The 11,657-nt window shown below is 45.1% G+C and overlaps 1 protein-coding gene across 5 annotated transcripts in view; it reads left to right on the top strand.

Moving 5' to 3' along the window:
• The first annotated feature begins 214 nt into the window (after positions 1 to 214).
• TARBP1 (tRNA guanosine 2 -O-methyltransferase TARBP1) overlaps positions 215 to 11,657 on the top strand; it is a 104,553-nt gene continuing 93,110 nt past the window's right edge. For 2 of the 5 annotated variants that reach the window (XR_012667730.1, XR_007355724.2), the window contains exons 1-4: positions 215 to 1,216; positions 2,819 to 2,916; positions 5,558 to 5,624; positions 11,200 to 11,348. Coding sequence is in view for 3 of the 5 variants with exons in the window: in XM_048843837.2 (XP_048699794.2) it covers positions 316 to 1,216; positions 2,819 to 2,916; positions 5,558 to 5,624; positions 11,200 to 11,348 (1,215 nt within the window). In the remaining 2 variants the exon portion in view is untranslated. The remainder of the gene's footprint in view (positions 1,217 to 2,818; positions 2,917 to 5,557; positions 5,625 to 11,199; positions 11,349 to 11,657) is intronic. The other 3 variants (XM_048843837.2, XM_048843836.2, XM_048843840.2) reach the window with 2 other exon arrangements.

Genomic DNA, 11,657 nt, shown 5'->3' with positions numbered 1-11,657 from the left:
CGATCCGAGCAGAACCGTCGGAGCAGACAGGCAGCAATCACCGCAATAACAAGGACATGGCCTGCAGCAAAGGGAACGGCCCAGGCTTGGGCTAAGAGAGGGGCTGTGAAGCTGGGGTTCCACCTCGGCTCTTCCCACACTGGGGGGGGAGACGTCCCCGCCTTCGGAGACCATTGGGCGCCCCACGGTAGCGCACAGGCTGCTGGGGGAAAAGGGGCGGGGCAGCGGGGGCGGTGACCGCAGGGTCGCGCGGCCGGTCTAACTCTCGCGCGCGCCCCCTTCCCCTCGCGGAGCCCCCCTGCCCCCCACCTCCCCATGGAGCTGGTGCTGGCGGACGCGCTGCTGGGCCTCGCGCGCAGCCCGGACCCCTGCGCGCTGCTGCGGGCGGTGTGCGGCGGCGATGGGCCCGCCCCGCTCTCCGTGGAGCGCGTGGAGACCCTCCGCTTCCTGCTGCAGTGGCTGGAGGCCGGCGGGGCCGGGGGGGAGGCGCTGCGGCGGGCGGCCGGGGAGGTGGCGCTGGGGCGCTGCTGGCCCCTGCTGCGCGGCGGCGGCGGGGGAGCGGACGACCCGGAGCGGCGCCGCCTGGTGAGAGCCGCCTGCGGGGCGCTGCGGCTCTGCGCCCGGCTCTGCGGGGCCCCGCTGGCGGCGCGGCTGGCCGGGGAGGCGCTGGCGGCGCTGCGGGCCGAGCCGCCGGGGGCCGGGCTGGGCGCCGAGGCGGCGGTGGAGGCGCTGGTGGCCGTGGCCCCCGAGCTGCAGGAGCCGGCCTTGCTGGAGCGGGCGGTGGACGCGGCGCTGGCGCTGGTGCGGGCGGGCGGGCGCGACGCCGGGGAGGAGGTGGCGGCAGCGCTGGTGGCCGGGCGGCTGCTGCCGGCGCTGAGCAGGAACCGCGCCGCCCTGGGGCGGGTCTGGGAGGGGCTGCTGCTGCCGCCGGGGCGCGGGGCGCAGGGGGGCGCTGCCGCCCTCCGGGTGAGCCGGACCCTGCTGGCCCTGACCGCCCTGGCGGACCTGCTGTTCCCCGGCCTGGAGGGGGATGGTGGCGGGGAGGGCCCAGCTCGGGACGCCCGGCTCTGCGGGGGCTTCTGGCGAGTGATGCAGAAGGGACTCACCGACGGGGACGGGCTGTGCCGGAAACGAGCCCGCTACCTGCTGAAGCGAGCGGTGGAGGTGTCCGATCAGCTGCGCACGGACTGCACCTGCCCCCCGGACAGTGGAGACGGTACATAGCCCCACCCGACTGCCCTAGCTAACCCCGCGCGGCTCATCCACACAGCAGCGACTCGCACAGCTTAGCCGGGCCTCGGCCTGCCACCCTGCGCGGCCGTGTGTGCCTTGCCGCATTGTGGGGCGATCTGCACAGCCAGGCTGTTCTGCCAGTGCTTGGGTACCGAGATGATAGTTGTTTCATAGGTACCCTGCAGAGTTGTTGGTGTCGGGGAGATAATTGTATTTCTGTCCTCTTGTACTGGGCATTGGGAGGTAGGAAGATAGGCAAATTTGGTTAACTGGTACACGCACAAAAATGGTGTTAGGATCTGCTTACACCCTGGCATTTGTTATGAGCTTATGAGCTGAGTTGAAACTCTGCAGTTACATGGCTCAGAAGCATGTGTTGACCATAAAGTACGGAAACAAACAGTTCATGGAGTCCACCATGTTACAACCTCATTTCAGACTTGGTAAAAATCAGCACCAACAAGCCCTGGGCCCTCCCTAAATAGCTAAGGAAACTAAGCACCTTTCTAATGAACCTCTGACTGAGGCTTAAGTAAAGCTGGAGGTGGACAAAAGTGCATTCCAAATTTTGACCCACTTTGTAGCCTCTCAAGCGATCGTTCATTTTGCAGAATACTTTCTATGCCCACACTCTTCACATGATGACTAGTCAGTCTTGTGGACTATTATGGAAGACTTAACTCAGAAGTCTGGGGGATCACTGGGAAGAGTGCAACTTGAAACATGCTCTGTAGGGCTGCTAGGGTTGCCAATTGTACCAACTGGTTCCCCCTTCTATTCCCCAGTGATGGAAGCCTGGCCATTGAGGGCTGGCTTGAAATGGCACGGGGAAGGGTTGCTGGCCCTGCTTATGCTGCACCCACTCAGAGAGGCATAATTTAGGGCTTGGTGTTCAAGAGGTAGGAGCAAGATTCTCCCTTTACACTTTCAAATATTTAATGTCTCAGAATATTTGAAACTCTAAAGATTGTTGCACTGTCATTAAAAGCACATGGCATGAGTATAACATGGTTCTGTTTTCTTTGCCTTCCTGTGTGATTGTGGGCAAGTTACTTAAGTGAGTGCAAAATATTAATTAAAAAATAAAATCTGCAATCGAACATCCCCACAAAGTGATAAAACACTCAATTTCTCAAGCAGATTCAGAGAAGTTTTACTTTCATGTCTGTTTACTATTTATACAGCAGGTAACAAAATATGAGTTACTGTTATTGGAAAAACAAGTGATGAGATCTGGAAAGGATAGCAAATGCTGACAGGTGATTAGCACTGTCACATTTTTCTATCTAGTCTTAAATGGGTTTATCAGAAAAATACGTGCATGTTCATATATTTTCACTTCAGCCACATGGGAAATTGCTGTTAAAATTCAGTAGATTACAAAGTTAGATTTTTTTCAGCCCTTGTTGAGGCAAAACTGTTGATTTCAGTAGGAGTTGTGTACGTGACAAGACTATAGGATCAAGTGCTGTGTTATCACTTCTTGGTGATAACTCATGCTGGAGATGACATTTTATCACTTTTTGCTTGAAGGATAGGAGCAGAAATAACTTTGTAATTTAAACAATTTAATATTTTCAATTAGAATCAAGTCTTTTCTGGTGGTCTGTGGAGAAGAATGACAAACTTTTGCAATTTTGGGAAAATTACATTTTAATAATGGAGACTCTGGAAGGAAATCAGGTAAGTGTACTTCGTTTGTTTTAACATGTCGAGTATTTTTGATTATATGTGCACATGGTGAACAGTATTGTCGATCACACATTTTGTTCAAATATCACAAACTAGTAATCTTGCTTTAACAAGCATGTTTAAATAGCCTGTTACAGCTTTATAAGCTTTTTGCCTTAGAGTTTTTGGCTTTCACATGCAAAACGTTTAACGTGTAGCTTTTATAAGTTAGTGTGATGGAATTTTTTTGGCGTTAGAAACCCACTCTCAATTTCTTTGAGACAACAATCAATCTAGTGGGTAGAGCAGGGGATTGCAGTTGGGAGACCTAAGTTTCAGTTTGCTGAAAGACTGTGGGTAAGTCACTTAGCTGAAGATGAAAATCAGCTTTCGTTATTGCATTCAGTTTCGCATCTGAAAAGTGAGACTAATACAGGTTTCAGAGTAGCAGCCGTGTTAGTCTGTATTCGCAAAGAGAAAAGGAGTACTTGTGGTACCTTAGAGACCAACACATTTATTTGAGCATAAGCTTTCGTGAGCTAAGTCAATAGGAGTCTTTTCATTGAGTCCAATGGAAATCAGGCCCGTAGTGACTTTCATCCAAGGATCTTTCAGTGGTTTAAAGTGGTGTATTAGTCTCACAAAGAGAAAAGGAGTACTTGTGGCACTCCTTTTCTCTTTGTGAGACTAATACACCACTTTAAACCACTAAAAGGTCCTTGGATGAAAGTCACTACGGGCCTGATTTCCATTGGACTCAATGAAAAGACTCCTATTGACTTTAGCCCTATTTCATTTCAAAGTGGGGTAGTATTTGCTCATTCATTTTGGGACATGAAGACTTCCCTTCCCACACTCCATGGTCTAGTCATATTATTTTATCTGCTAGTTTCCAGCCTTCCAATTCTTCCAGCTCAGTCTCATCACCTGTGTTGTCTTGTTCTGAGGATTTGTTTTTCCATACTGTAGTGGGCTTCGCTCTGGGGCCTGCAGGCCTAGTGGTCAGGCTGCAGCCAAACTGTCTCTCTCAGTCTTGGGATAACTCTTCTGGGCAGTCTTGTGGCCAAGGCACACTTTGCCAGCTCCTGCCCTGAGTCCTCTGGGATTTCTCAGGTGTTTGGGGTGGAGGGGACACAGGTCCTCCCTCGCCAGCAGGTCCCGCTTAGGGTTCAAGAGGGGGAGAGGCAAGGAGTGGCTCAGTTCCTTCTGGTTGCTACTCTAATTAGCCTTCCCTGTTTTATCATGGCCCCAGACTTCTCCTTGCACAGTCTCAGTAATACAGAGCTCCAGCTGCAGGGGTAGCTTTCCAGCTCACTCCCAGAGTCCACTTGTTCCCTCGGGTCAGGGAGAAGAGGGGGAAAGGTCAGACCCTCCATCTCCTGGCCATGTCTTACAGTCCCAGTCTTCCCCCTATATATTGCTCTGCTTCAGCAACTACTCTCTATTTGCCTTCTTGCAGCCGTCTCTCCGTCACTCTCCCACGCTGCTGACTGCCAGAGCTTCCTGTTTAAGCAGACCCTCCATAGGGAACATGCCTGGCAGCTGCTGAGAGGTGGGGCCTTCTGGGCACAGTACTGTTTCACTGCTCCTTTTATCCGTAGTGTGGGATCTGTACACCCCATCACTAGGGTCTTATCAAATTCATGGTTCATTTTGATCAATTTCACAGCCAGAGGGTTTTTAAATTGGTCAGGTTCACCTTTTCAGATATTTACATCTGAAATTTCATGGTGTTGTAACCATGGGGGTCCTGAGCCAAAACGAGGTTATGGAGGGGTCACAGGGGGGATAAAGGGGGGTTGTGGGATTGCCACCTTCACTTCTGTGCTGCCTTTGGAGCTGGGCTGTGAAGCTTCCTGCAGCCAGACGAGATTCCCGGAGATGGGGGTGGGTCTGATCTCACCCGTGCTGCTGAGAACCTTCAGAGGTAGCAGCAGCCGTGGAGTTTCCTGCAGTAAGGGGAGGTATCCAGAGGTGGGTCTGATCTCCCCCCGAGAGTGGCCATGCAGAGGAAGAGAAAATCCCGTCCCTCCCCAGTCTGGTGGGCTAGCAGCTGGAGCCTGGTGGATGGTAGGAGCTCCCAGCCCTGCCCATCTCCCACCCCTCCAATAGCTAGATTTCATGGGGGAGGTCTGGTTTCATAGCCCGTGACATGTTTTTCATGGCTGTGAATTTGATAGGGTCCTACCCATCACCTGTAGTCAAACCATTTGCTGCTCTTCACTGTCTAAAATGAAATGTATCGACAAATAGCCTTTACTGAGAGAAATAACTCCTACACTTGTCTTGCTAACTAAAACTTCACATTTTAGTAAATATATTGTGCTATTTTATGGAATTGAAAATCTACAAGTTGTTTTAAGTCATGAATGAAAATGTCAATTGCTAATGGGTGAGTGGTTGGTATGATAGAACAGCATGACAGTGAAGGCAATTCAATAAGAAACCTGTAAACTAACTAAGTACCATGCACCAGATCCTAGGATTAATTCCAATAGGTACTGATTCAGAGTAACTCTTAAATTAAATAAAGTTATTCCAGTTTTATACTAGTGTGACTGAGAGCAAATTCTAACCCATAAGTATAGCTATGATAACTTTTTGGTTTGTGTTGAACTAAATTAATTACATAAAATCTGCTTTTTAATTTCAGATACATGTTATAAAGCCAGTCTTACCAAAGTTAAACAGTTTGTATGAATATGCAGTATCAGAAAAAGGTAAGGTGATTTGTTTTCAGATATTATTTTAATGTAATGGTTAAGTATCAATGTGTGTATGGTTTTTGTTTTGTTTTTTTTTCATTTGTATGGTAATGTTTTTTCCTTACCATTCACGTGAAACAACTATCTTTTAGCTAGCTATGTGTCCTATCCAGGGTTGCTTTCCATATTGATTTATAGACTGTCCACCAAACATACGTTGACAGGGCCCAGTGTGCTCCGAAGTAAGATGGAATCTAATTTCGTGGCAAGAACCCCTAATTCTTCTTTGAGTACCTGTGTCTGTTTCTCTTAGCTCTGTGTGTGGAGTTCACTTGAGTCGGAGAGTTTTCATGAGCTTCTTGGTGCCTCCAGTTGAGGGTATAAAGGGTGAAATCACACCACTTCAGTTCCTTCTTATTACAGTATCTGGGAGCATAAGGTAGTAAAATCTCATTCCATGGGCAAGTTAATGGTAGAAAGGCAGGAGAGGTGTCATTTGATTCGTAAAAATCTACAGAATCATAATTTCAGTGGTGTCACCCTTTGCATTGTGGTGGGTGGATTTGCTGCCAGCTTCAGGTCCTCCGGTTTTTGGAAAATTTGCTAGTACAGTGTTGTCGGAAACGGATTGAGTTGCGTGTCATTTAAAAGCCTTTTCTCCCACGAATACAAAGCACCAAACAAGACAAACCTAGAACAATTATGTAGATATATATATTCACGAAAATGTTTAAAAAACAACTTTTTAAATTTTACTTCAACACAGGTATGTATTGTGTACATGAAAAAGACATTGATCTTTGGTCATCCTGGGGAAGTTAACCTTGACATGTAGGACTGGAAACATTTATTCATCAAAGTCATCAGTATTGTCTCCGGCTACCACTGCTAGACATGTTGTCACACTGATATTGTTTGCGCCGTGCTCATACATCTTCATTCAGGGCAGGCTGCTGGCCATAAATTTGCAAGGTGGCAAGCATCTGGTCTTTGCAAACAAGCATTTAATTAGCTGAAGGATTGATTTGGGAGCGCGTGGTATTTCACATATCACTCATGTGATCAGTCTGTTCTCCAAGACCTATCGATGCCTGATAGGGGAGGCTTGCTTTGGATGTGCTTGATCATCCCAGAGCCGTTCCATTCCTTGATGATTTGCCTTCTTGATAGCAAGTATAAATACATCCCTTAATCAGTGGCAATATTTTTCTTTGTTTGTCAGTTTCATGGAAAACATCCACCATTGTATTTCGGCAAGTGTTGTAAGGTTAGTTTTCAAATGGTAAACGCGTGTTATGAATGTCTCAACCATTCTGAGCACCTTCAGGGAAAGGAGAGAGTCTTCGGAGGCTGAATCAGGTGCTTTCCAGTAAGATAAGTTGGTTTTTCATGCCAGCCTTCCAGTAGTGTCACATCCTAAAAGGGCGTGGACACCTGACAGTGCAGTGGCTTTTAATGCTTTGTGTGATAGGGACACACTTCTGAGGATTATACAGCGATTCTGATCCCTAGCAGAAGGCACAAAAACAGAATCTTGTGGAAGTCTTGGGTAGAGTCTTGTGCAAAAATCTGGAGTTTTGTTGCAACTCTGTCTAGGGCATTGATGCAAGATGATTTTAGTGTCAGCCTTTTAATGAAGAAACTCCACTGAACAGTGTGGGGTAACAGCTTTGTTATTTCATGTGATGACAAAATTCTTCGAGCAGCTTTTTGCCTGCTGTAGCATTTCCTCTGCAAAGTATGCAGTTAACTTGACCTTCTTGCGAGTGAGAGACAGTAGCTTATTGATTGTGACATGGCCTTCACAACATCCCCCAGCAGCGAGTTCCACAGATTGACTGTGTTGTGTGAATAAGTACTTTCTTTTCTGAGCTTTAAACCTGCTGGTTTTTAATTTCATTGGGTGATGCCTGGTCTTTGTGTTATGTGAAGGAGTAAATAACGCTTCCTTATTCATTTTCTTCACACCATTCATGTTTTTATGGATCTCTGTGACATCCCACTTACTTATCTCTTTTCCCAACTGAAATGTCCCAGTCTTTTTAATCTCTCCTCATATGGAAGCTGTTTCATACTCTTAATCATTTTTGTTGCCCTTCTTTGTACCTTTTCCAATTCTAATCTATATATTTTTTGAGATGGAGCAACCAGAACTGCATGCTGTATTCAAAGTACCATGGATTTCTGTAATGGCATTGATATTTTCTGTCTTTTTATTTATCCCTTTCTTAATGGTTCTTAACATTCTGTTGGCTTTTTGACCTTGACTACCAATACACATTGAGTGGATGTTTTCAGAGAACTATCCACAGTGACTCCAAGATCTTTCTTGAGTGGTAACAGTAATTTAGACCCCATCGTTTTATGCATAGTTGGGATTAGGTTTTCCAATGTGCCTTACTCTGCATATATCAACACTGAATTTCATCTGCCATTTTGTTTCCCGGTCACCCAGCTTTCTGAGATCCCTTGGTAACTTTTTGCAGTCTGCTTTGGATTTAGCTATCTTGAGTAATTTGTACTGTCTGCAAATTTTGCTACCTCACTGTTTACCCCTTTTTCCAGATCATTTATGAATATAGTGAGTTGGACTGGTCCCAGTACAGTTCCCTGGGAACACCACTATTTTACCTCTCTCCATTCTGAAAACTGACCATTTACACCTACCCTTTGTTTCCTATCTTTTATCCAGTTACTGATCCATGAGAGGACCTTCCCTCTTATCCCATGACTACTTAGTTTGCTTAAGAGCCTTTAGTGAGGGACCTTGTCTAAAGCTTTCTGAAAGTCCAGTTACACTATATCCATTGTATCACCTTTGTCCACATGTTTGTTGACTGTCCTCAAAGAATTCTTGTAGATCTGTGAGGCAGGATTTTCCTTTACAAAAGGTGTGTTGACTTTTCCCCAACAAATTGTGTTTGATCTGTGTGTCTGATCATTCATCTTGTGCTTTATCTGTGCGGTTATTGATCCATAAGAATTCAAGATAATTTTCTTCTGAGTTATCAGTGACTCGGAGACAGATAAAGCCATATTTAATGTAGAGTGCCATTCCCTTTCTCCTCTTTTGCCCACTCAGTCCTTCCTAAATCAGTTATAACTATTGATGTTAACATTCCAGTTATTTGAATCATCCCACCAGGTTTCAGCAATACCAGTTAAATCAAATTTATGTTCATAAATGAGCAATTCCAATTCTGTTACTTGGGCTCCTACTATTAGCGCATAGGCAATTCAGGCATTTTTGCTCTGCATGTCCTTTGTTTCTTGATTAATTTTGTTCTCAACATCTTGATTTTGTACCTGCTGATTGCTCATATCTTCCCTCGTTTAGCACTCTCTTGACTACTTTAGCTAGCCTGTTGAACAGGCCTTTAAAGGCACACCTCTAGTGTCATGACACATTTTGATTCAATTCTGCAGATATATTTGTTCTTGCTTTCCAGCTGCATAAGGAATGTTAAATGAACTGAGCTATCAGTGGGGCTAGCTGCTATGATTGGCAGGATTCGTACACAGGTGATTCAGTCTGGCATCTTGTGTAGTGTCGAGTTAAAGGCTGATAATGTTGGAATTTGCTCTCATTTTATGAGCGTTAGCCGATAGCTTGGTACTGTCAGTTGAGAGCCACAATTTAATTTTGTGATGGCTGCATTTTTGATATGCTTGTGCTAAAGTATAATAAAAGAGAGCTGATTTTAAACACTTTCTTGAATATATATTTACATAATTGTTCTAATTTTGTCATATTTGGTACCATTGTGTTTGTGGGGAAAAAGGGCTTTCAAAGGATACCCAATTCTACCCATTTTTGATGACATTGCACTAGCAAAATTTCCACCAATTGGAGGACCTGGAGCTGGGAGAGTAGCGGATCTTTCTTGTCATGATAGATAGGGTGACACCACTGAAATGAGGAGTCTATAGATTTTTATGAATCAAATGACACCTCCTTTACCTTTCTGTCATTTAACTTGCCCACAGAATTATTCATGCTCTGACTGCATTGCCTGTGGCTAGGAGTTGGAGCTCCCAGTGTGTCTGGTGCCCATGGTCCCCTCTCTCTCTCTCACATGTTTATCACTTAATGTCTTGTAAATATTAGTGTAAATAGAGTAGTGTTAGGAGATAGCTTACTAGTTTTAATTATTCTTTCATTCTGGATGGGATCTTCCTTTGATATTTTTATCAAACCCTCCAGCATTAGCTTTGAAATTGAGAAGTCCCTGGCCTTCAAGCATTGTCCTTCCTGCAGGGCTGTTATGCCCACGAGTGAGCAATGCTTACATCAGATGCCTCATATTCTTGGGGAGAGGGGCATGTGAGAGAGAAATGTAGCATCTGCAAATCATTCAAGAAGAGGTCACAGAAATAACAGTAGTTATGTTTGAGGGACTACTTTATTGAACAATCAATGCATCCAGCCCCTGATCTAGCCCATACAGGAGTTGGCAGAGCTGAGTATATACTGACTAGAAGTGCCCCTGAAGCTCTGCATCTGCTTACAAGGATGCAAAGACTCCTAGATCACATGAGGAGAAGAGATGTCATCTTCGCTAGGATCTTCTCACAAGGAACAAAAACTTGAATCAAGATCCAAGAAGGGCTACTCAAGCACTCGAGTCATCGTCACTCCTCGCACAAATCATCTCACGAGTCCTGTGGTACCAAATCAGAGTGAGAACTATGGCTCAACTCTCCCTGCTACTGTCTGAAGTGAGACATGACCTACTGGTGCCATTGATTTCAGTGCTGACAGTCAGAGCTATTTAGACCAGTACCTGCAGCAAAGTTACTTATTCTATCACCATGAAATTCCTTTAATTCTCATCTTTCCCACCTCACAAATAGGCCCATTTCCACTTAAGCTTTTGCTTAAGATAGCAGCGGGAGCTAGAGAGTAAGATTGCCAGCTAGGATGCCAGGAGAACAATGCAGCAGCCAGGAATATGACCCAATGAAGCCAGTTTTAAGTTCCTCTTTCCCTGGCTCACATGCTGGGGAGGGTGGTTCTGAGCCAGGCTGTCTGGGCAACATTGCAGTAGACAAAGGAGAGGAAGGAACTGGATACCATAGACAACACTGGGAAAGATACACCATGATGGAGTGAATCTAAGAAGGAAAAAAAGATCTAACCAAAATAAAATACGAGTAGTAAGTTAAATTGTAATCTGTTAAATAGATAGTTGACTGTCAGTTTGTCACAAGTAAGTACAGTAGATAGCTGTTTATTGCTTTGAATTACAGAGAGAGTGGCTTGGAGGAGAAAAAGAAACAAGTATTTTTCCCTCTTGCTATTAGTTTTAGTCCTTAAGCTAGAAAGCATTAAGTAAGTTTTTCAAGCTATGTTAATAAATGTTTATATTGTGTTTTTAGAGAAAAGCACATTTTAGACACCAGATAAACAGCTACCTGTATAACATCTTTCTAAATAGTGTTTTGTAATGGCTAACCATCATGTCATGATACCTTCAATATTTTTTACGCTTTAGTTTGACACACTTCTTTAAAATTTACTACTAGACAGATTATGTGCTGATGTCACTATCATTTGACACACCAGTCAAAGTTGTCATTTTTGTACCAGGTTGTTGGTTGTTTCACCCATCATGGCATATGTGCATTTACAAAAGGATGTTTGAGAGTGAAAACAAAACTTTGACGAGGGAAGGCGTTGCTCAATTTCTGGAGCTTTATGAAACAAAACGCCTTCCAAATTCACCAGGATTTTCAGAGGTAAGAGCATTCCCCTAACCAACCTCCCTCCCAACTATTTTCCAGGATAAATAGATATTTTAACCTGAAACATTTCCTAAATTGATTACCTAAATCATGAGGAGGAGTTAGACAGATTCTATAAAACCATATCAAGTATAGCTACATCAATAGTAATGACATTATTTAGAAGTGATCTCAGGACTAAGATTACCTTGGTCAAAGAAAGAGTGCCTACTGCAGTGTTCCTTGCCATTTAGCCACAAATCCTTATTTCAGGGACCAGTACAGTCTAACCTTAATTAGTTGAATCCCAGTTAACTGGGATTC

Source organism: Caretta caretta, chromosome 3 (assembly GCF_965140235.1).
Source record: "Caretta caretta isolate rCarCar2 chromosome 3, rCarCar1.hap1, whole genome shotgun sequence".
NCBI lineage: Eukaryota > Metazoa > Chordata > Testudines > Cheloniidae > Caretta > Caretta caretta.
The sequence above is the reverse complement of the archived record's forward strand: the minus strand, read 5'-3'. Positions and strand labels throughout refer to the sequence as shown.